Source organism: Sodiomyces alkalinus (genome assembly GCF_003711515.1).
Source record: "Sodiomyces alkalinus F11 unplaced genomic scaffold SODALscaffold_1, whole genome shotgun sequence".
Taxonomy (NCBI): Eukaryota; Fungi; Ascomycota; class Sordariomycetes; order Glomerellales; family Plectosphaerellaceae; genus Sodiomyces; species Sodiomyces alkalinus.
The window spans coordinates 7133069-7150305 of NW_021167079.1; the positions used below are offsets into that span (position 1 = coordinate 7133069).

Consider the following 17237-nt stretch of genomic DNA (forward strand, 5'->3'; position numbering starts at 1 on the left):
ACCTCAATTCACAGCATCATCGTCGTCACTTTCGAGATCCTCTCCTCCAACATTAGCTCAGCCTCACATCACACCAGAGGCTCGGGTCCGGTATCTATCAACAACCCCTACGCGACGGGCGAACTCTACCCGAAACGGCATTTTTTCATCATGTCTCAAACAGAGGCAGAGCTCAATGAGCGCTTCGCCTCGGGAACCGAACCCCTCGATCCCAATGTCCTGGCCGAGCTGCAGTCCATCATGCGTCTGCACGACATCTCGGCCGAGGACCTCTTCTACAAGTGGGAGTCGTACTGCATCAAGCTGGACCTCGACGCCGCCACGATGTCTCTAGATACCGTCCGTGGTCTCAAGCGGGACATACAGGATCACCTGGAGAAATCCACTCGACAACAGCAGGTGCAGATCAAGACGGAGAAGAGGGTGGGTGCTACGCCGCGCGCTGCTGCCGCTCGTGGCGATGTGTTTGGCATGCTTGATGGGTTGGTGCCCAATACGCCGGGGTCTGGGTTGGGTACTGGTAGGTTGAGCAAGGTTGGCAGTGCGAGGAGGAACCCGTACGATACGCCGTCTATGTCGCGAGTCAAGGGGGATCTTGTGGGCAGTTCGCCAGATTATAAGACGCCTTCTCGGATGGAGGAGCAGCTGAATGCTATGCAGGTGTGAGTTCTTCTTTTTGCTTGCCACCCAGGATCACTTTTCACTTTCACTGGTTCTGACCAGCCGATTCGCAGCCCGTCATCATTTAACGACCGCCCAACCCCCGGCGAGGTCATCGAAGTCCTCAACGACCATCTCCAACCACCCAAGCCACCGATATGCCCCTACCCCGAGTCCCGTATCAAGTTGACCGCAGCCTCCGACCAAAAGAAGCTCGCCTACAAGCCCATGGCCATGAAGCTGTCCGAGGCGTCCGAGATTCTCGACGACAGGATAGACGAGTTCATCCAGTTGACCCTGGAACACCACAACCTGGACCTTTCCGCCTTTGGGAGCGCCGCCCAGCAGAGCACGACCCCCGTCATCGCCGTCGGCCGCATCGCCTCTGATTCCCCCGAGGGCAAGCTCAACGCCGCCTCCCTCGTGCTCGAGACATCCCGCCGCACGGGTGGTGGCCAGCGGGTCGCACTCGACATGGCCAAAGTCCGGGGCTATAGCTTCTTCCCAGGGCAGATTGTGGCCCTGCGCGGCATCAATTCCTCCGGCCACGCCTTCGTCGTCGATGAGATCCTCGAGCTGCCCCTTCTCCCGAACGCCGCCTCCACGCCGGACGCGTTATCTTCCCACCGCACCAGACTCCGCGGCGATCCCGACGCCATGGACTCCGACGACGCCGCCTCCGATCCGCCTCCCCTGAACGTTCTCTTCGCCGCAGGCCCGTACACGGCCGACGACAACCTCGACTTCGAGCCCCTCCACGCCCTCTGCAGCCAGGCCGCCGACACGTTGGTCGACGTCGTAGTGCTCATAGGCCCCTTCATAGACGCAGAACACCCCCTAATCGCCACAGGCGACTTCGACCTTCCGATCCCAGAATCCGAGCAGGACGCAGCCACCATGAACACCGTCTTCCGGCACCTCTTCGCCCCGGCCCTCCACCGCCTCACCACCGCCAACCCGAGCGTCTCGATCCTCCTCGTCCCGTCCGTGCGCGACGTGATCGACAAGCACGTCTCCTGGCCGCAGGACGCCCCCGCCCGGCGCGAGCTGGGCCTCCCCAAGGCGGCCCGCTTCGTTTCCAACCCCATGACCGTCTCGCTCAACGAGGCCGTGCTGGGCCTCTCGTCGCAGGATATCCTGTGGGAGCTGCGCCACGAGGAGCTCGTCGTCGCGCCGCCGCGCGACCCCGTCACGCTTTCTCGGCTGTGTCGCTACCTCCTTGAGCAGCGCCATTATTTCCCGCTCTTTCCCGCTACGGACCGGTCTCGGCTGCCGCGGACGGGTACGGCGGAGGCGGTCCCGCCTGGTGCAATGCTTGATGTGAGCTATTTGAAGCTTGGCGAGATGGTGAACGTGCGGCCGGATGTGATGGTTGTGCCGAGCTTCCTTCCTCCTTTTGCTAAGGTGAGTCTTTCTTTTCTTTTCTTTTCTTTTCTTTTCTTTTCTTTTCTTTTCTTTTCTTTTCTTTTCTTTTCTCTTCTTTTACGAGAGAGATTGACCTGACGAGAGAACCCAGGTCATCGAGAGCGTACTGGTCATCAACCCAGGGACCCTCTCCAAGAGACGCGGTGCAGGCACCTATGCGCGGATGACACTATATCCCCCGTCCTTGGAAAGAGGAGGGAGCGGAGGCTTGCTGAGCCATCGTCTCTTTGACAGGGCGCGCGTAGAGATTACGAGAATATAGAGATCAGCAATGCGTGAAATTTAAAATGAGAACAGGAAAATGGGCCGGAGTTTGGTTCGTCACTTTAGGTCGGTGCAATAAGGGTATCTAGAATCGAAGAGCAAGCGGCTTCCCGCGCTCGCAGTGTTGTATTGTACATTTATGATATCTTCTGTGTCCTTTTCACGACTCAACGTACATCCACCTTCCGCCGCTTGTCACTTTCACGGTATCCGTCCCTGTCTCTACCAGGAGACGGACTCCGTTTCCGCCGGTCCCGGTCTTCCCGCGAGTCTCTTCTCCGTCTCGGTGGAGACCTCGACCTTGACCGTGACCTTGACCGTGACCTTGATCTTGATCTCGACTTGCCTCTCCGCCTGTGATCCGCATCTCGACTGCGATTTGAAGGGCGGTAGGTGTCCCCTCGGCTCCCACGATCCCGATCCCGACTGCGGCTTCTGCTCCTCTCCCGGCCGCCAGGAGCCCCCGCCCTGCGCTCCCCCAACGGGATAGCGTTGGACCCCTTTCCGCTCCTGTCCTCTTCGCCCCGACCGAGGGCCCCGCCGCCACCGCCATCAGGCCGGAAGCGCTCGTCGACATGGCCAAAGCGGCCGTCAAACCTGCCGCCATTCCTACCCCCGTCCCTCCCGCGCCACTCGTCGCCAAAGTCGCCCCAGCGTCCCGTATCCTCCGTCTTGAGGTCCTTGTACTTGGTAGCGCCCTTGCGGCCCAGCTTGGTCATATCCCGCTTCTGGAGGTACGCAGGGAGGACGCTCCGGTCCTTGACATCGTCCGCGATGCGCGACCCCATGAGGTCGCGCTTGTCGAGCCCGTGCGCGGCCGCCTCGTCGGAGAAGAAGGCGCCCTTGTGGAAGTACTTCTGGAGGTAGGCCATCTTGCCGCGCGCGTCCTTCTCCTCGCGCTGGCGCGCGATCTTGGCCGCGTCCTCGGCGTCGCGCTCCTCCTGCGTCAGGGCGTCGCGCCGCTCCCGCTCCGCGATCTCGGCCTCCCGCTCCGCCAGCCTGTCGCGCTCGCGCTTGACGCGTTTCAGCTCGCGGAGCCGCCAGGCCGCCTCCTCGGCTTCCGGGTCCAGGTCGTCGCTGGTGTCGACGTCCATGTCGGAGCCGCCGGCTGCTGCGTCGGAGCCTTCGCCCCGCGTCGTCGTCGGGTCCGCGTCTTCCCAGTGCTTCTTCGTCCGGTTGGCGGCGCGGGCGGCCAGGTCCTTCTTGATCTGCTCCTCGACGAGGGCGTCGCGCTGGGCTTGCCGGCGGGCCTCTTCGGCTTTGCGGGCTTCTTCTTCGGCTTCGGCGGATTGGGCGGTCGTGAGTGCCGGTTTCCCCATGGCGGCGCGTTGGCTTTTGGGGATGAATTTCGGGCGGAGCATGAGGCGGCGCGGGGCTTCCTCTTCACTGCTGCTGCTTTCTTCTTCTTCTTCGTCTTCGTTTTCGTCGCTGTCTGCTTCTTCTTCGTCCTCTCCGTCTTGCTCCTCTTCCTCTTCCCCCTCCGTGACGAAGCCTTGTTCGGCGGCGAGTCGTTCGGCTTTTTCTCTGGCTAGCCTCCTCTCTTCTGCTTCCCGTTGCCGCTGGGCGAGGTCGACATTGCGCAGATTGGTGCTGGCAATCCTGCCTGCACTTGTGGCCTTGGGTGGTGGAGGAATGGTGCGTTCCTCGTCGGCTTGGACGTCTTCGCTGGCAGCATCTTCGTCGGAGGACGAGTCTTCGTCGAGGGTGGCTTTGCCCGGTCGGTGGCGAGCCGGCCTCACCGGGTTGGCCGTCATGCGCTTGGGCGGCATGATTGGCGAGAGGTCCAGCTGATGCGTGTGAAGGCGTAATTAAGGGGGTGTCGTGGCGTCGGGGGAGGTGGGATGAGGTGGTATCGGGGTTGACAGCTGAGGAAGTTCAAGTTGAACATTTGCAAATGGCTTCACAATGCTTATGATGTAAATGGCTTAGTAATCGAAGGCGGTGATGACTAAGGTTGTCCAAAGGCTCCACAAGTCTTATCACTTATCGACTCACAGTGTTCGGCACAGTGTGTTGTTTATATGAACACAGAGTACATATCCCGGCCCCGCCATGTTCTTCCGCCGTTTCCCCGCTGAGTTCCTCGGCATCTCCTTCACCTCACCTGCTTCTTCTGCATCCCCAGGCCCAGGGTCCAGGCGGGTATCCAATTCCGCTCTATTTCGCCCGATTACCCGCCATTCTATCCATGTCTTGACATGGTGGGCCAACGCGTCTCTTTTAGACCTCGTCATGTAGTCGATCCACCGTCCTAAGCAACGACAGTTCTCTGTTCTTCTTGCTGTTGCTCTGCTGCTACCTCTTCCACCTTTACTTCTTGTCGACCGACACCTTCAAGGCATCAGTGCATCGGGGCAGACAGAGAGACAGAGACAGACAAACCGTTCAAAATGGTCGGCCCACCTCCACTGTTGGGTGTCAAGGTTCTGGAGTTTGCCGGTCTAGCACCAGGTGAGAATCCGTCCGAGATCTACGATACAACGGCCCTCCTGTCTCCCATGCGACTTGACAAGCTGACGCTTCGCCGCGTGCTTCTCCCCCTCTAGGCCCCTTCGCCGGCATGCTCCTCGCCGACGCCGGCGCCAGCGTGCTCCGCGTCGACCGCGCCGTGCCAGGCCAGACCCATGCCCCCAGCGGCGGCAAGGCCGTCCCGACCGAGGACATGCTCACGCGCCACAAGGCCTCCATCGCCGTTGACCTCAAGACCCCGCGGGGCGTCGCCCTGATCCGCGAGCTCGCCGCCGCCGTCGACGTCCTCATCGATCCGTTCCGCCCGGGCGTCCTCGAGAAGCTGGGCCTCGGCCCGTCCGAGCTCTGCGCCCTCAACCCGCGCCTCATCTACGCCCGCATGACCGGCTTCCGCCGCGACGGCCGCTACTCCGCCATGGCGGGGCACGACATCAACTACCTCGCCGTCTCGGGCGCGCTGTCCCTCCTCGGCCGGTCCGGCGACAAGCCGCACCCGCCCTGGAACATCCTGGCCGACTTCGCCGGCGGCGGCGCCACCCTCTTCCAGGGCGTCCTGCTGGCCCTCGTCTCCCGCCAGGTCTCGGGCCGCGGCCAGGTCGTCGAGGCCAACATGGTCGACGGCGCCTCCTACCTAGCCACCTTCCCGCGGTACGCCCTCAAGACGCCGCTCGGCGACAAGGGCCGCGGCCGCAACCTCCTCGACGGCGGCTGCCCCTTCTACGACACCTACGAGACGCGCGACGGCCGCTACGTCGCCGTCGGCGCGCTCGAGCCGCACTTCTTCGCCGTCCTCCGCAAGGGCATGGGGCTGGACCCCAGCTGGGACACGCGCCGGGACGACCGGGCCATGTGGCCCGAGCTGCGGGACCTCTTCACCGCCACGTTCAGGTCCAAGACCAGGGACGAGTGGGAGGCCATCTTCGACGGCACGGACGCCTGCTGCACCCCCGTGCTGGAGTACCCCGAGCTCGAGGCCCGGGCCGGCCGGGAGGGTGACCAGAGACCTGCCGTCACGCTGCGGGAGACGCCTTGCTTGGCCATCGCGGAGGGGGTCAAGGACCCGTCGATCCAGGGGCAGGGGAGCGGCCTGTCAGGCGGCGGATACGTCGGCATTCCGCTGAGCCCTGGTGATGGGGGCGAGGCTGTGTTGCAGAAGTGGTTGGGCTGGAACAGCGGGAAGAATTACGACGTGGAAAAGGGTGGTTTGGTGTGGAAGTCCAGATTGTAACCAAAGGTAGACCGGGCTTTTGTAGTATTGGAAAGCCGGGTTCTTCTTCTTTGCTTCCAAAGCTATCTTTCTGTCGTTCTCGTCGTCGCCAGTGTGTATTACATGTCATCGCTGTGGAGCGCTTCTCTAACACGTCAAGTCTCTCCCCGTCGCTGCCCGCCAACCAGCACTCATTCTCATCAATCTTCCAGCTCCCTTTTACCCCTCAACCGCCACATGCCTTTTGGTTCCGATGTGCAAATGATTTCGATCTACTGCGGCAGTGGTGTTCTAAAAGGACAAATCAGCATAGTTCCAAGGCGCGCGCGCGCGCGAGAGAGAGAGAGAGAGAGAGAGAGAGAGAGAGAGAGAGAGAGAGAGAGAGAGAGAGACTTGGGGAGCTGGGGATATGTTTACCGAACCGTCCTATCGCGGCGCATCATGTTTTACATGACCGGACTTGGTGGAGGATTCGGCGGGGGTTGGGGAGAGGGAGGGTCTGGTTGCGCTTCATACTCCATGCTGATTTTCGTCCTTGTCTTTCTTCCTTCGGAAAAGCAAACCTGGACCTGCTGTTGGTTTCTTCTGCTTTGGGATGAGATATGAGGACACTTTTGAATCTGGGCAGATATTTGATTTGTCCTGTAGAAAAATGAATAGTAGAGGTAAAGGACAAACTCCCAAGCAGAGCTGTCAACATTGCAACCTGCATCTCTTGTATTTACTGATCTCTTTGCCCCCCCGCCCCCTTTTATCTGGTATGTCCACCACTTCTTCTGCCATTCTGCACGAACCCTCCCGCAGTTCACCGTGAGGAAGGGATTTTTTCTGCCTTTCAACAGTAATATAGAACAGTGAAGGCTCTTGTGTTCCTTTTTACTTTCCCCATGCTGCAGTGGGCCGTTCGCGGGCCGTGATGCTGCCATTCATTCCCCTCCTGTTATGGCGTTGACGATGAGGAGATGGAGGTGTGACGGTCCAATGGAAGATGCGTCTTGTCACCCGTCGGATCCAAAAGGATGGGTCACGGCTGAGAAGTATGGTACGATGAGGCCAAAATCCCTTAATTTGCGTTGTGTCCGCCATTTGCTTCTCTTTTCTGCTGTGGCCTGAAGCTCGGCTTAGGAGAGAAGAAGACACGAGGATCGGTTGTTCGAGTTTCTTTCTATATGCCTAATATAGGGTAAGTCTAAATAGCACCCGTGTTTAGATACCCAGCACCCAGAAAAGTGGGCTATGATCCACTATACTCCCTTACTCGAATATCCCACAATAAACACATACAAATCCCGAGGCGGTATAAATCCAAAGATATAGTGACATTCGTCAATTAAGCAAAGAGTAAATTACGTCACCGTTAATTAGGCATAACCGAAGCTATTTACATATTAATTTCCTCTAGTTCCTTTACAGCCTAAATAGCCGCCTATTGATCCTGCTCTCTAATCCTGACTTATTTATCGAAAAAGCCCTTAAACTGGGCAGAAATATACCTAGTTTAATATTCCCCTAAGCCCGCAGGAGCCTCCTCTACCTTAATCGGTTCGTTAGTAAATGCTTCTATAACGCGTTAGTATCCACGAGGCGCGACTATTCCCGGTTCGTAGGAAGGAGGCGTAGTTATTAACGTAATTACTAGAGGCGTAATTAAAGGCGGCGCATTTATTGCTGGAGGTGCAGTTAAAGGCGGCGCAGTTATTACCCCTAAACGCTCCTCTTAAGCTGCGATTTCAAAGGCTAATACTAATCGCTTAGTACCAGTCTTACCACGGCCCCGGCCGCGACTAGTTAAAGATATCGTAACGGCTCCTTTTAGCCGACCTTTACCTTATATCACCACTGGGTTTAAGGGCGTAGCTAGGGCTTATTCCAGTAAAGGACCTGCCTCGGGGTCCAAGGGCCTATTCCACCACTAGTACCGATTAATCGATCGTAACTATAACGGCTCGTTATCTCGTAAATGGCTAAATAGGATATACTAGCAGGGCAGCCCGTAAGAGGTAAGGATTAAGCAGGGCAGGCAGGCTACCTCTAAGCGTGGTAGTTAATCGTTGTTCTTCTTAGGCTTAGGCAGTAACTTAACCTATTATTAGATCGCCTTAAGCGCCTACGGAATAACCTTTTTTCGAACTAAGGAGAAGAGGATAATTAAGCTAGTAAAATCCACCTTATTCTGTCGGCGTGCCCTCTCGGTTAAAATCTCTCTTTTCTGGTACTCCTAGTAAAGCCGTAGCTTCTAGAAAACAGTAGCTAAATCGCCAGAAGAGCTACACAGAAAGGACTTTAGGCTTACGTAGCCTGACTCCACGATAGATACTATTATATACCCAAAGTTAGGAATCTGATTCACCCAGTAACGAATAATCTTCTCTTTAAATAGTGTAATCCAGGTTATCAGGGCGTAATTAACAGCGCCTTCTAAGTGCTTACTATCTTATTAGAATGCCTTAAGTTATTTATTGAATTCGTCTTCCGAAAAGCTATTAATCAGGGAATTCTAGTCCGCGAGGAAGGCACAGAACTTCGGATACCGCTTAATACCAGAGGTCGTTTTTATTAACTTAGGGAAAAAGCCTTTAGACTTAGCTAGCACGTTCATACTAACGTGCCACAGGCATAGGATTTAGGGAACCCGACTCAAGATTAGCAGGCGTTTAAGGGCGTTCATTAAGGCCAGCTCTCGGTCGGTGATAATACAACGTGGAGGGGGGGAATCAAAGGTCCTGCGAAAAGCCTTAAAAGCCCGTAAAGCCCAGAGGTATTATCCTTCCTTCTCTCTATTCAAGAAAACCACCGCTATTTAGAAGGCCTTCCGCAAAAGCGATACGCTATAAATACTCAGAAGAGGCATATTAAATCTATTTATTTTATATATACAGTCGAAGAGCAGGGTATCGGGTAACTATTACAGAAGTGGGATAACTGATTTCGGAGCAATAAAAAGGCACTAGACTCGGCTAAGGTTATCGCGTAGATCCTAATAGAAAAACCTTAAAAGATCATTAAGTTACTAACAAGTTAGTATACGAAGCAGTGTTAGCAGGAGGCGTAACTCATATCGTAAAGCCACTAAAGTGGCGTACAACCAGTAAGCTCTTTCCGACGATAGGCAGCGAGGATATTCGTCATATCTCGAGCTATAATACTAATAAGCGGCGCGGGAACCTCACCGCTATTACTTTCAGGGTTACAAAGTCGGGTCATAATTTAACGAGGCCGTGAACCGCTATTCCACATAGCAATGATCTCGTCTTCGCGTGTAGTAAGCTAGGCGGTGCGAAAGGAAGGGAAAGCAACTACCTATATAAACTCATAGTTATAGGTACTAGTATAATCGCCTCTAATAATCCACCGATTATCCCGAAGCTTAACGCTTATACGGAAGGGGTAATTAGTCATCTACGAGGCTATTCGGCGCCTCTTAGATTCGTGAGTCTCTAAAGGAGTCGTTAACGATACGGCGGCTCGACCTTTCCCATATCGATACGTTACCGACACGGGATTACGGGCATTTAGATAGCTCTTATAGATAATAAGGCTATAACCGTTAGAGAAGGCGTAAGACCGTAAAGCGTTATCGGCTTATTCGAGAGTATCGTAGCTCGTAAGAGGCGGCCCTAGACCGCAGGGTCGATTAACCTGTTAATCCATGGTTGTTTATGAAGGTTAATAGGTTAGGTAGGTAGGTTAAGTAGGTTAGGTAGGTTAGGTAGGTTAAAGATACGGGTGACGTAATTTACTTAATTAACGAATGTCACTATGTCTTTGGATTTGTACCGCCTCGGGATTTATATATGTTTACAGTGGGATATTCGAGTAAGGGAGTATAGTGGATCATAGCCCACTTTTCTGGGTGCTGGGTATCCAAACACGGGTGCTGTTTAGACTTACCCCTAATATACGCCCCAAGATTTATATCTATGGCTTATGGAAGACGTCTCAAAGTGGAAGTTTGAAGTACAGACGAAACGAAATGAGTGAAATAGGCACAAAAGAATGGTGTAAGTGTAAGCGCGGGGGCAGAAGAAGAAGAAAATCGGACATGAAGAAAAATGGAAGAAAAATGGAAGAAAAATGGAAGAAAATGGAAGAAAATGGAGAAAAAGGAGGAAAAGGAGGAAAAGGAGGAAAAGGAGGAAAAAACCCCTGTTCAAATAGTCCTCGAAATCCCCGGCACAATCCCGTCCAAAATCTCCAACAACTCCTCCCAAACCCGGACCTGCATCTGCTCCCCCTCGTCACCGGCCATGATAGGCGGGAACTCAGCGACGAGCCCATCGCTCATGAACCGGCCGTGCGTAGCATTTGCCTCGTCCGACTCGTCGCTCAGGGCGGCGGCCATGAGGGTGCGGGCGCCCATGTCGGCGGAGCGGCCGAAGAGCAGCATGGCGGCGTTAAAGGGAATGCTGAGCGGGAAGGGGACGAAGCGGAAGAGCTCGGTGCGGCAGACGCCCGGGTGGAGGCAGTTGATGACGACGTCGCCGCGGCCGGAGGCGCGGCTGGCCACGGCGAGGTGCTTGGTGGCGATGACCTGGAGGAGCTTGGTAGTGTTGTACCGGTCGACGATGCTGCCGTTTTCGTTGAGGGCTTGGAAGATGTTGGGGGCGGTGCGTTCCGTGAAGAAGGACTAGGGGGTCAGCTGTCGTGTAGAGAAAAGAAAAGGGGGGAGAAGAAAAGGAAGAAGAAAAAAAAAGAAGAAAAAAAAGGGAGAGACAAAAAACATACGAGAAACGCCCCGAAAGACGCCGTGACGACCAACCGCGGGGTCACGGCAAACTTCCGCCCCGTCTCCCGGAGGACGGGCAGCATGAGGATGTTCAGCAAGAAAGTACTAATGACGTTGACGGCCAGTTGCATCTCCCACCCCCCGGCGGCCTCGGCGTACTGTCTCTTGGCGGAAGCCACGCTGGCGTTGGCCATGAAGAAGTCGACGCGGTCGAGCTCCTTGGCGGCGCGGGCGGCGAAGGCCTTGACGTTGTCAAAGTCGGCGAGGTCGAGGTGCCAGACCAGGACCTCTGGAGCGGGCTGGATCGCGGATGTCGACGAGGAGTCGGAAGAGGAGACGGACGAGAGAATGGCCTTGCGGGCGGCCTCGGCCTTTTTGAGGTCCCGGCAGGCTAGGACGATGCGATCGCAGCCCAGTTTGGCGAAGTAGCGAGAGGCTTCGAGGCCCAGGCCGACGTTGGAGCCGGTCACGATGGCCGTCCTGCCCGTCAGATCGGCGGCGGGAGCCGGGATTGTTTTGAATTGGCTGGATACTTGTGAGAACATGATGGGCAGGCGGGGGATGGCCCGGCGGGTGGTTTGGAGGAGAATAATGATGAGGCTGGGGTGAAGCTGAAGGGGATGGTGATGAAGATGAAGATGAGGAGGAGGAGGAGGAGGAGGAGGAGGAGGAGGAGGAGGAGGAGGCGGCCGGTGAGATGGATATTATGTTGATGACTTCAAGAAATCGAGTTTGAATGGTCCCAGCAAGATTTAGATTGGCAGATTGAGGTCTGGCCGATTGGATGTAGGAAGAAGATGTGTCGAGATGGTAGTATTTATTAGGACTCAGCAGTGGTCAGCTGGGATCTTGTTCCCTGTCCCAATGGTAAGCACAAGTTCGGTGAAGGATGATGGATTGGGGGGCGGCACGTCGACTTGATGATATGAAAGTGCAGTTGTACCTTATACCTTATACCTTATTAGGGACACGATACGATACGGGTACTTGATCTTAGCCCGTAAGTACTCCTCTCCCACGGGTCTCCGCCAAGTCCTCCGAGTTCCAAGTCTCTTCTCATTGTTCTCGACCCAATGGGCTGCTTTTCTCTTGTCCTCTTATTCTCTGTTTACCTTACTTTTAACAACCTTTGCCATGGGGAGTTGAGTAACACACTTAGAGGAACACAAGTCATTGTGTCAATCGCCGCAACTGCACTCTTCACAACATTTGACTGGCTCACCAATCCACAACACGGCAAACCGAAGCCCCCATCTGCGACACCGAACCTCATCATTGGGACACTTCCCGATTTCCCACATCTCAAATCTCCGTAGTCTGTATGGATACAGTGAAACCAGTAAAACCAGGAAAACCAGGTGACGATATGCTGGCACCCGTGTTTCTGGGTACACTGGGGGGTTGCTATTACTATTACTATGCACATTGCTCTCTTTCCCCACGGGGAACCAATCAATCGAGCCTCTTTCCTGCACATGTTGCAGTTGCGGACTCTAAGAGACGCACTTAAAGCCCTCTAAAGACCTCGCGGACTTCAACGTCTTGGGCAAAGCATCGTGGTAAATGACCGACATGTCTGGCGGGAGTGAACGAAGACGACAAGGTACGATTCCGTCCCAATACCTTTTCCCTGCATTGTTTGCTTGCTCCGTCGTCTCCGTCGTCTCCGTCGTCTCCCTCATCCCTCCCGGTTTCCGATGGGCATCTGCAGACAAAGGGAACGAGGGTCGTCGCAGGTTCGCGCCGACAGCGGAAACGCGGTGTAAACGGCATCAACACCTCTCCCCATCCGTCTCATTGCGTCCACAAAGACCTGCTTCGAAAGTCGAGAGAGAAGAGGAATGACGAGCAACTGACCTGGTTACGTCTGGCCATTCCGCACTCCAATTTCATTACAATAAATTAGCTATCGCCATCACTTGCTACCGTTCTTCTTTCCTACCTGGGCATCACCATAATGCAAACTCGGTGCAAAAAGGGGAAGAGGAACAAAGAAGAAAAAAGTAGCGAAGAAATGAAAAAACAGGAGAAAAAAAGAAAAACAATGATATCTTCCTCCACTCACAACTCAACCCCCCGCCCCCCCCCAACGTATCATATCTGCATTTACCTCTTGTCTCCCACCAGGCCGCATGTCGTCTACAGTGTCTAATAATTCCTGCCTTCTCATGAAATAGCCTTCGCTCCTTTCGTGGCCTGTCTGTTTTATTGGACCTGGCTCACAATCTCGCTGGCCCGCGACAACGACTCGACCATCTGCTGGCACTCCTTCCTTCGGCGGATCGTAAAGTCGCTCTCCTTGAGCAGCTCGTCCAGAGTGTCGCTGCGGTACATGTTCTCCAGCAGCTCTTTCTGCATCTCGTCCTTGGTGAACCTGTGGTTTTTTTCTTCTTGTTAGTTGAGTCCCCGAAACATCTTGAAAGAATAAAATAACATACTGGACAAGGGTCAGCATGATGGCCTTGGGCACCATGTCGATCATCGTCCGCTTGACAATGTTGAAGTAAGAAGCGATGAGCAGCTCTGGTAGAGTGAGAAGAAAAAAAGTGTCAGATTAGCAATTCCTCAATCGTTTGTGACCCGTCTCCGGAGAGCTAGGTGTCGGGGAATTTTTCTTTCTTCTTCTGCCTTACTGATGACCTCAACCTCGATATTCTCCCGCTCCGAAAGCGTACCCGACGCCTTCAGCATCGGCGGGGGCGCCTCCATCGCCGCCGCCTTCTTCTTGTTCTTGGCCGCGAAGAAGCTGCCAAAGAACCCCGCATTGGACGACTCCGCCTCCGGCACCGTCGGGCTCGCCGCCCTCGGCGTGCCGCCGGGCAGCGGCTTGCCCGTCTTGGGATCCACCTGCACCGGCTTCGCCTGCGTGTACCTCTCGTTGACGAGCGCCATGGCCCGGTGCCCGTTGAGGAAGTCCGGGTGGCCCGTGTTGATGTAGCACGACTCCATGGCCACCAGGTCCTTGACCAGCTTGTTGGTCGGCTCCATGGCCTTCTTGAAGAAGGCGATCACCACCGCGTGCACCTTCTCCTTGAGCCCCGGGTACCGCCTGTACAGGCCCTTGCTGAGCAGCTGCGTGAGGATCCGCACCAGCTCGTCGTACACCAGGGACACGCACTTGAGGCTGGGGTCCTCCAGCCTCTTGATCTGCTGCTTCACGATGAGCTCGAACGCCGTGGTGCCGACGAAGAGCGCCGGCGAGGACCCGGACGAGTTGTACAGGATGGTGCGGATGTCGACGTCCTTGACCACGTCGAACGGGTCCACCGCCTTGACGCCGTTCGAGTAGAGCTCGTGGAAGACGAAGCTGATCCGGGCGCCGCCCGACAGCTCCGTGCTCGAGAGCTCCGTGTTGTTGCCGTCCAGCACCGTCCGCCACTCGTTGGTGAACTCGGTGATGATGTTCAGCACGATGTTCCCGCTGTTGCCCAGCATGCTGGGGCCCAGGCTGTCCAGCTCCGCCGTGTACTTGGACAGCGAGCTCGAGATGCGCGCCTTGATGTCCGGCAGCGTCTGCTTGATGTGCATCATGAGGATGAGGTTGAGTTTCCTGGCCAGGTACGGCGTCCCACAGTACGAGCTCTTGTTACGGTACGCCTTGTGGTTCTCGAAGAAGTTCTTCTCGGCCTCGAGCGCCGAGCCGATCGGCTTCTTGTTGTCGATGTCCCGCTGGCCGCGGTTGACCACGGGCACGTACCCGAGCCGCAGGGGGATGATCCGGCCCGCCAGGATATCCACCACGTCGGTCCCCTCGTCCATCAGGTCCACCTTGGTCAGGACGCCTATCGTCCTCTGGCCCTCCGGATCGACTTCCCGCGCCAGTTTCAGGCCGTCCGAGTTGGCGAGATCGCTGTTGGCGGCCGTGACGGCGAGGATGATGGCGTTCGGTTTCGAGATGTACTTGATCACCATGTCTCGGATCTGCCTTTCGATATCCCGGGGCTGGTCGCCCACCGGCACTTTCGTCAGGCCGGGGAGATCGACGAGGGTGAGAGTGAGGACGTTGGGCGAGTAGATGCGGAGGTTGATCGGGGCGGCCGAGATGCCGGCATTGCGGCCGACCTTGGCCTCGGTCTCCCGGCTGATCTCTTCCCGAATCTTATTAAAGTCGTAGAATTTCTGCCCCGGGATGTGGAGGAACTCGCCCCATTCGTCGGCGTTGGCCGCCTTGTCGGTGTTGGAAGCGTCATCGCTGACGCCGTTGGACTGTCCCGAGGCGGGTCGGTTGATGAGCTGGAGGACAAGGGGTCGCCGGGTCACGATTCCGGAGCCTCGCGGCAAGCTGGGATGCCAACATGTTAGGCTGAGCAGAACGAGAGAAATGGAAGAAAACAACAAAATGACGGGTGACGTACAAGTCGCGGCCGACAATATTCTCCAGCACCGAGCTCTTTCCGCTCGACTGACTACCAACGACGGCTATCTGGGGAAGGTCGATCGGGTTGTTGACGCCAACTGTTGAGAAGACATCCTGAAGCTTGTTGACAAGACTGTTCGCATGCTGTTAGTCTGAGGAATAGAGCCAAAAGAAGATGGCATGCATAGGGATGCGTGATGTGATGGGCTCGGGACATACGTAATGAGGGTGGGGTCCGAAATGCCGCCATGCGGTGAGACTGTTTGGCTCATCTTGCCACGTATATGCTGCCCCTCGGGGGATCTGAAGAGCGTTCCGTTTCGCTTATCAAGAGACTAGATGCAGGCTCCTTGCTGTAGCAGAGTTGTATCAGGGGATGGAATCGTCGGGGTCGGTGCTGCAACTCGAGGTACGGCGGTGAAATAAACGGTCTAGGAATCAAGAGTTCGACTTGGGTGGCAAAGCTCCCTACTTCTTGATTTTAGAGGCTTGATGTGATGCGTCAGAAAAACGCATATGGGAAGAAAAGAACAGGATATTTGCGGAAACAAACCCGTGGAAAATATGCCTTTGGGCGGTGATGTTGAGTTGGCGAGTTTTAAGTCATGTCTGGGACGATGGCAACAATCACGAGCCTAACCAGACGGGGGCAACGTACCAGTACCCACCCACATTCTCAGCCACATCATTTCACCTCTTATGTGGCTCAGCATGCGAGAAAGTGCCACCCTGTGGCGAAAATCTGGTGTTCCGATTGGAAGACATGCCTGTCCCAACCAAGAAGGCGAGGAAGGAATTCGGATGCCTGGGAGAGCTCCGTTTCGTCACCTGTCAAGAAACCCATCGAAAAGAGACACGAATCGACAAGACTCCAACGTTTACCATAAGGTAAGGTACCTAAGTTTAGGGGTTGGATATCAACGCCGCTAAAAGTTGGAGGGAACTGACCAAGCTTTGAGCAGAGCAGCGATAGTGGTTTGCTGGTACATTACTTGACTGTACCGTAAGGTATTGATCTCGCTGTGAAGTACCTGTCGCCTTAGGTAATCAAATACTCAACTGATTACATCCGTACACAACAAAGCTCTGATTTCTCGAGCAAGCAAAGCACAGGGTAGAAACTCCAGGCTCACGGGAGATTAGATTAACGGTCAAATCAGTTATTGTGGCGTAAACGGTACCTTATGAACCGTGATGTCCAAGGCAGATCATAACATAAGGTACCTTACCTTCCAGTACATGCTAACCGCTCGCCGCCACGACGATATTACGATCATAAGCCCTGTCCAGAAGTACCTACACCTTAGATACAGCAGGTTTTAATGCTTCCCTGGCTTAGAAGTACAGATAGGTACCTTAGGCACTTACCTGTGCACTTATATATAGCAGGCACTAAAAAGAACATCAAGTCTCACATAGGACCCTCACACATAGTACATATGCGGAGTACAGTACATGTACAGAGTACTTGAAATGTAGTGCTGAGTTTCGTCTTCTTCCTCAGCCAGGTGCGGCCCGACACCTGCCCGAACAAGTGACCTACCATTGTAGTGCTCACAGGGAAGGTCCGTCATTCCCGTCCACCAGACAGCATACCTTAGGTACCTAGATAGCATAAGGTACCTTAATCTACGACTTCCCTTTCCCTTTCAACAGCACGGAGTAAACCTTCCTCCCACAGCACCCGACTTTACTAATACATACCCCATAGATGAACGCATCTTCGATACCAAGGACCTTATTTTATCTTATTTATTACCGCCCCCGAACTCTCCACCTTCACGCAACTCAGCATAACCTTTTGATTCTGGTCTGCTCAACCACAACGCGTAACGCGCAACAGCAGTAGTCGAACATCTGAACATCTGAACATCTGAACATCTGGCCACCCAGCAGCCGTCTCCTGCTGCATAGCACTGTCTACTGTATCTACTGTATGTATCTCACCCTCCCCCCTCCCCCCTCCCCCCTCGCCCTGCTCTCTCGCTCTCTCGCTCTTCCTGCTCATCCCTTGCCGATAAGACCAGCTTGTCGTTTCTGTTTCGCCTCTGACCGCGGGATCCTCTTCCCGCGGTTGACGCCCTCCCCGATTTCGACCTGGCCTCTAACCCGCATTTCCCTCCGCATTT

At 55.2% G+C, this 17237-nt stretch overlaps 7 protein-coding genes across 7 annotated transcripts; 3 read left to right on the forward strand and 4 right to left on the reverse strand.

Moving 5' to 3' along the window:
* The first annotated feature begins 31 nt into the window (after positions 1 to 31).
* On the forward strand, positions 32 to 2455 carry SODALDRAFT_305904 (DNA polymerase subunit alpha B). The gene is made up of 3 exons (XM_028609026.1): positions 32 to 662; positions 735 to 2064; positions 2177 to 2455. Exons 1-3 carry the CDS (start codon positions 151 to 153, stop codon positions 2345 to 2347), a joined length of 2013 nt encoding a protein of 670 aa, XP_028471509.1. The 5' UTR covers positions 32 to 150; the 3' UTR covers positions 2348 to 2455.
* Positions 2396 to 4207, reverse strand: SODALDRAFT_327911 (hypothetical protein). The gene has a single exon (XM_028610556.1). It carries the CDS (start codon positions 4116 to 4118, stop codon positions 2517 to 2519), a length of 1602 nt encoding a protein of 533 aa, XP_028471510.1. The 5' UTR covers positions 4119 to 4207; the 3' UTR covers positions 2396 to 2516.
* Positions 4208 to 4448: 241 nt separating this feature from the next.
* Positions 4449 to 6280, forward strand: SODALDRAFT_327912 (alpha-methylacyl-CoA racemase). Its single transcript, XM_028610557.1, has 2 exons — positions 4449 to 4800; positions 4896 to 6280. The coding sequence occupies exons 1-2, from the start codon at positions 4740 to 4742 to the stop codon at positions 6044 to 6046; spliced, it is 1212 nt and encodes a 403-aa protein (XP_028471511.1). The 5' UTR covers positions 4449 to 4739; the 3' UTR covers positions 6047 to 6280.
* Positions 6281 to 6324: 44 nt separating this feature from the next.
* SODALDRAFT_45123 (hypothetical protein) lies at positions 6325 to 7141 on the reverse strand. Its single transcript, XM_028615383.1, has one exon. It carries the CDS (start codon positions 6949 to 6951, stop codon positions 6472 to 6474), a length of 480 nt encoding a protein of 159 aa, XP_028471512.1. The 5' UTR covers positions 6952 to 7141; the 3' UTR covers positions 6325 to 6471.
* A 2651-nt stretch (positions 7142 to 9792) lies between these two features.
* On the reverse strand, positions 9793 to 11296 carry SODALDRAFT_348360 (dehydrogenase/reductase SDR family member 13; the record flags this gene model as incomplete). Its single annotated transcript, XM_028613363.1, has 2 exons — positions 9793 to 10652; positions 10751 to 11296. The coding sequence occupies 2 exons, from the start codon at positions 11294 to 11296 to the stop codon at positions 10176 to 10178; spliced, it is 1023 nt and encodes a 340-aa protein (XP_028471513.1). The 3' UTR covers positions 9793 to 10175.
* Positions 11297 to 12144: 848 nt separating this feature from the next.
* SODALDRAFT_327914 (hypothetical protein) lies at positions 12145 to 12914 on the forward strand. The gene has a single exon (XM_028610558.1). The coding sequence runs from the start codon at positions 12324 to 12326 to the stop codon at positions 12594 to 12596; it is 273 nt and encodes a 90-aa protein (XP_028471514.1). The 5' UTR covers positions 12145 to 12323; the 3' UTR covers positions 12597 to 12914.
* On the reverse strand, positions 12831 to 15710 carry SODALDRAFT_327915 (hypothetical protein). The gene is made up of 5 exons (XM_028610559.1): positions 15328 to 15710; positions 15107 to 15241; positions 13385 to 15033; positions 13190 to 13274; positions 12831 to 13125 (listed from the first exon to the last, which is right to left on the reverse strand). Exons 1-5 carry the CDS (start codon positions 15378 to 15380, stop codon positions 12957 to 12959), a joined length of 2091 nt encoding a protein of 696 aa, XP_028471515.1. The 5' UTR covers positions 15381 to 15710; the 3' UTR covers positions 12831 to 12956.
* Between the last annotated feature and the right edge of the window lie 1527 nt (positions 15711 to 17237).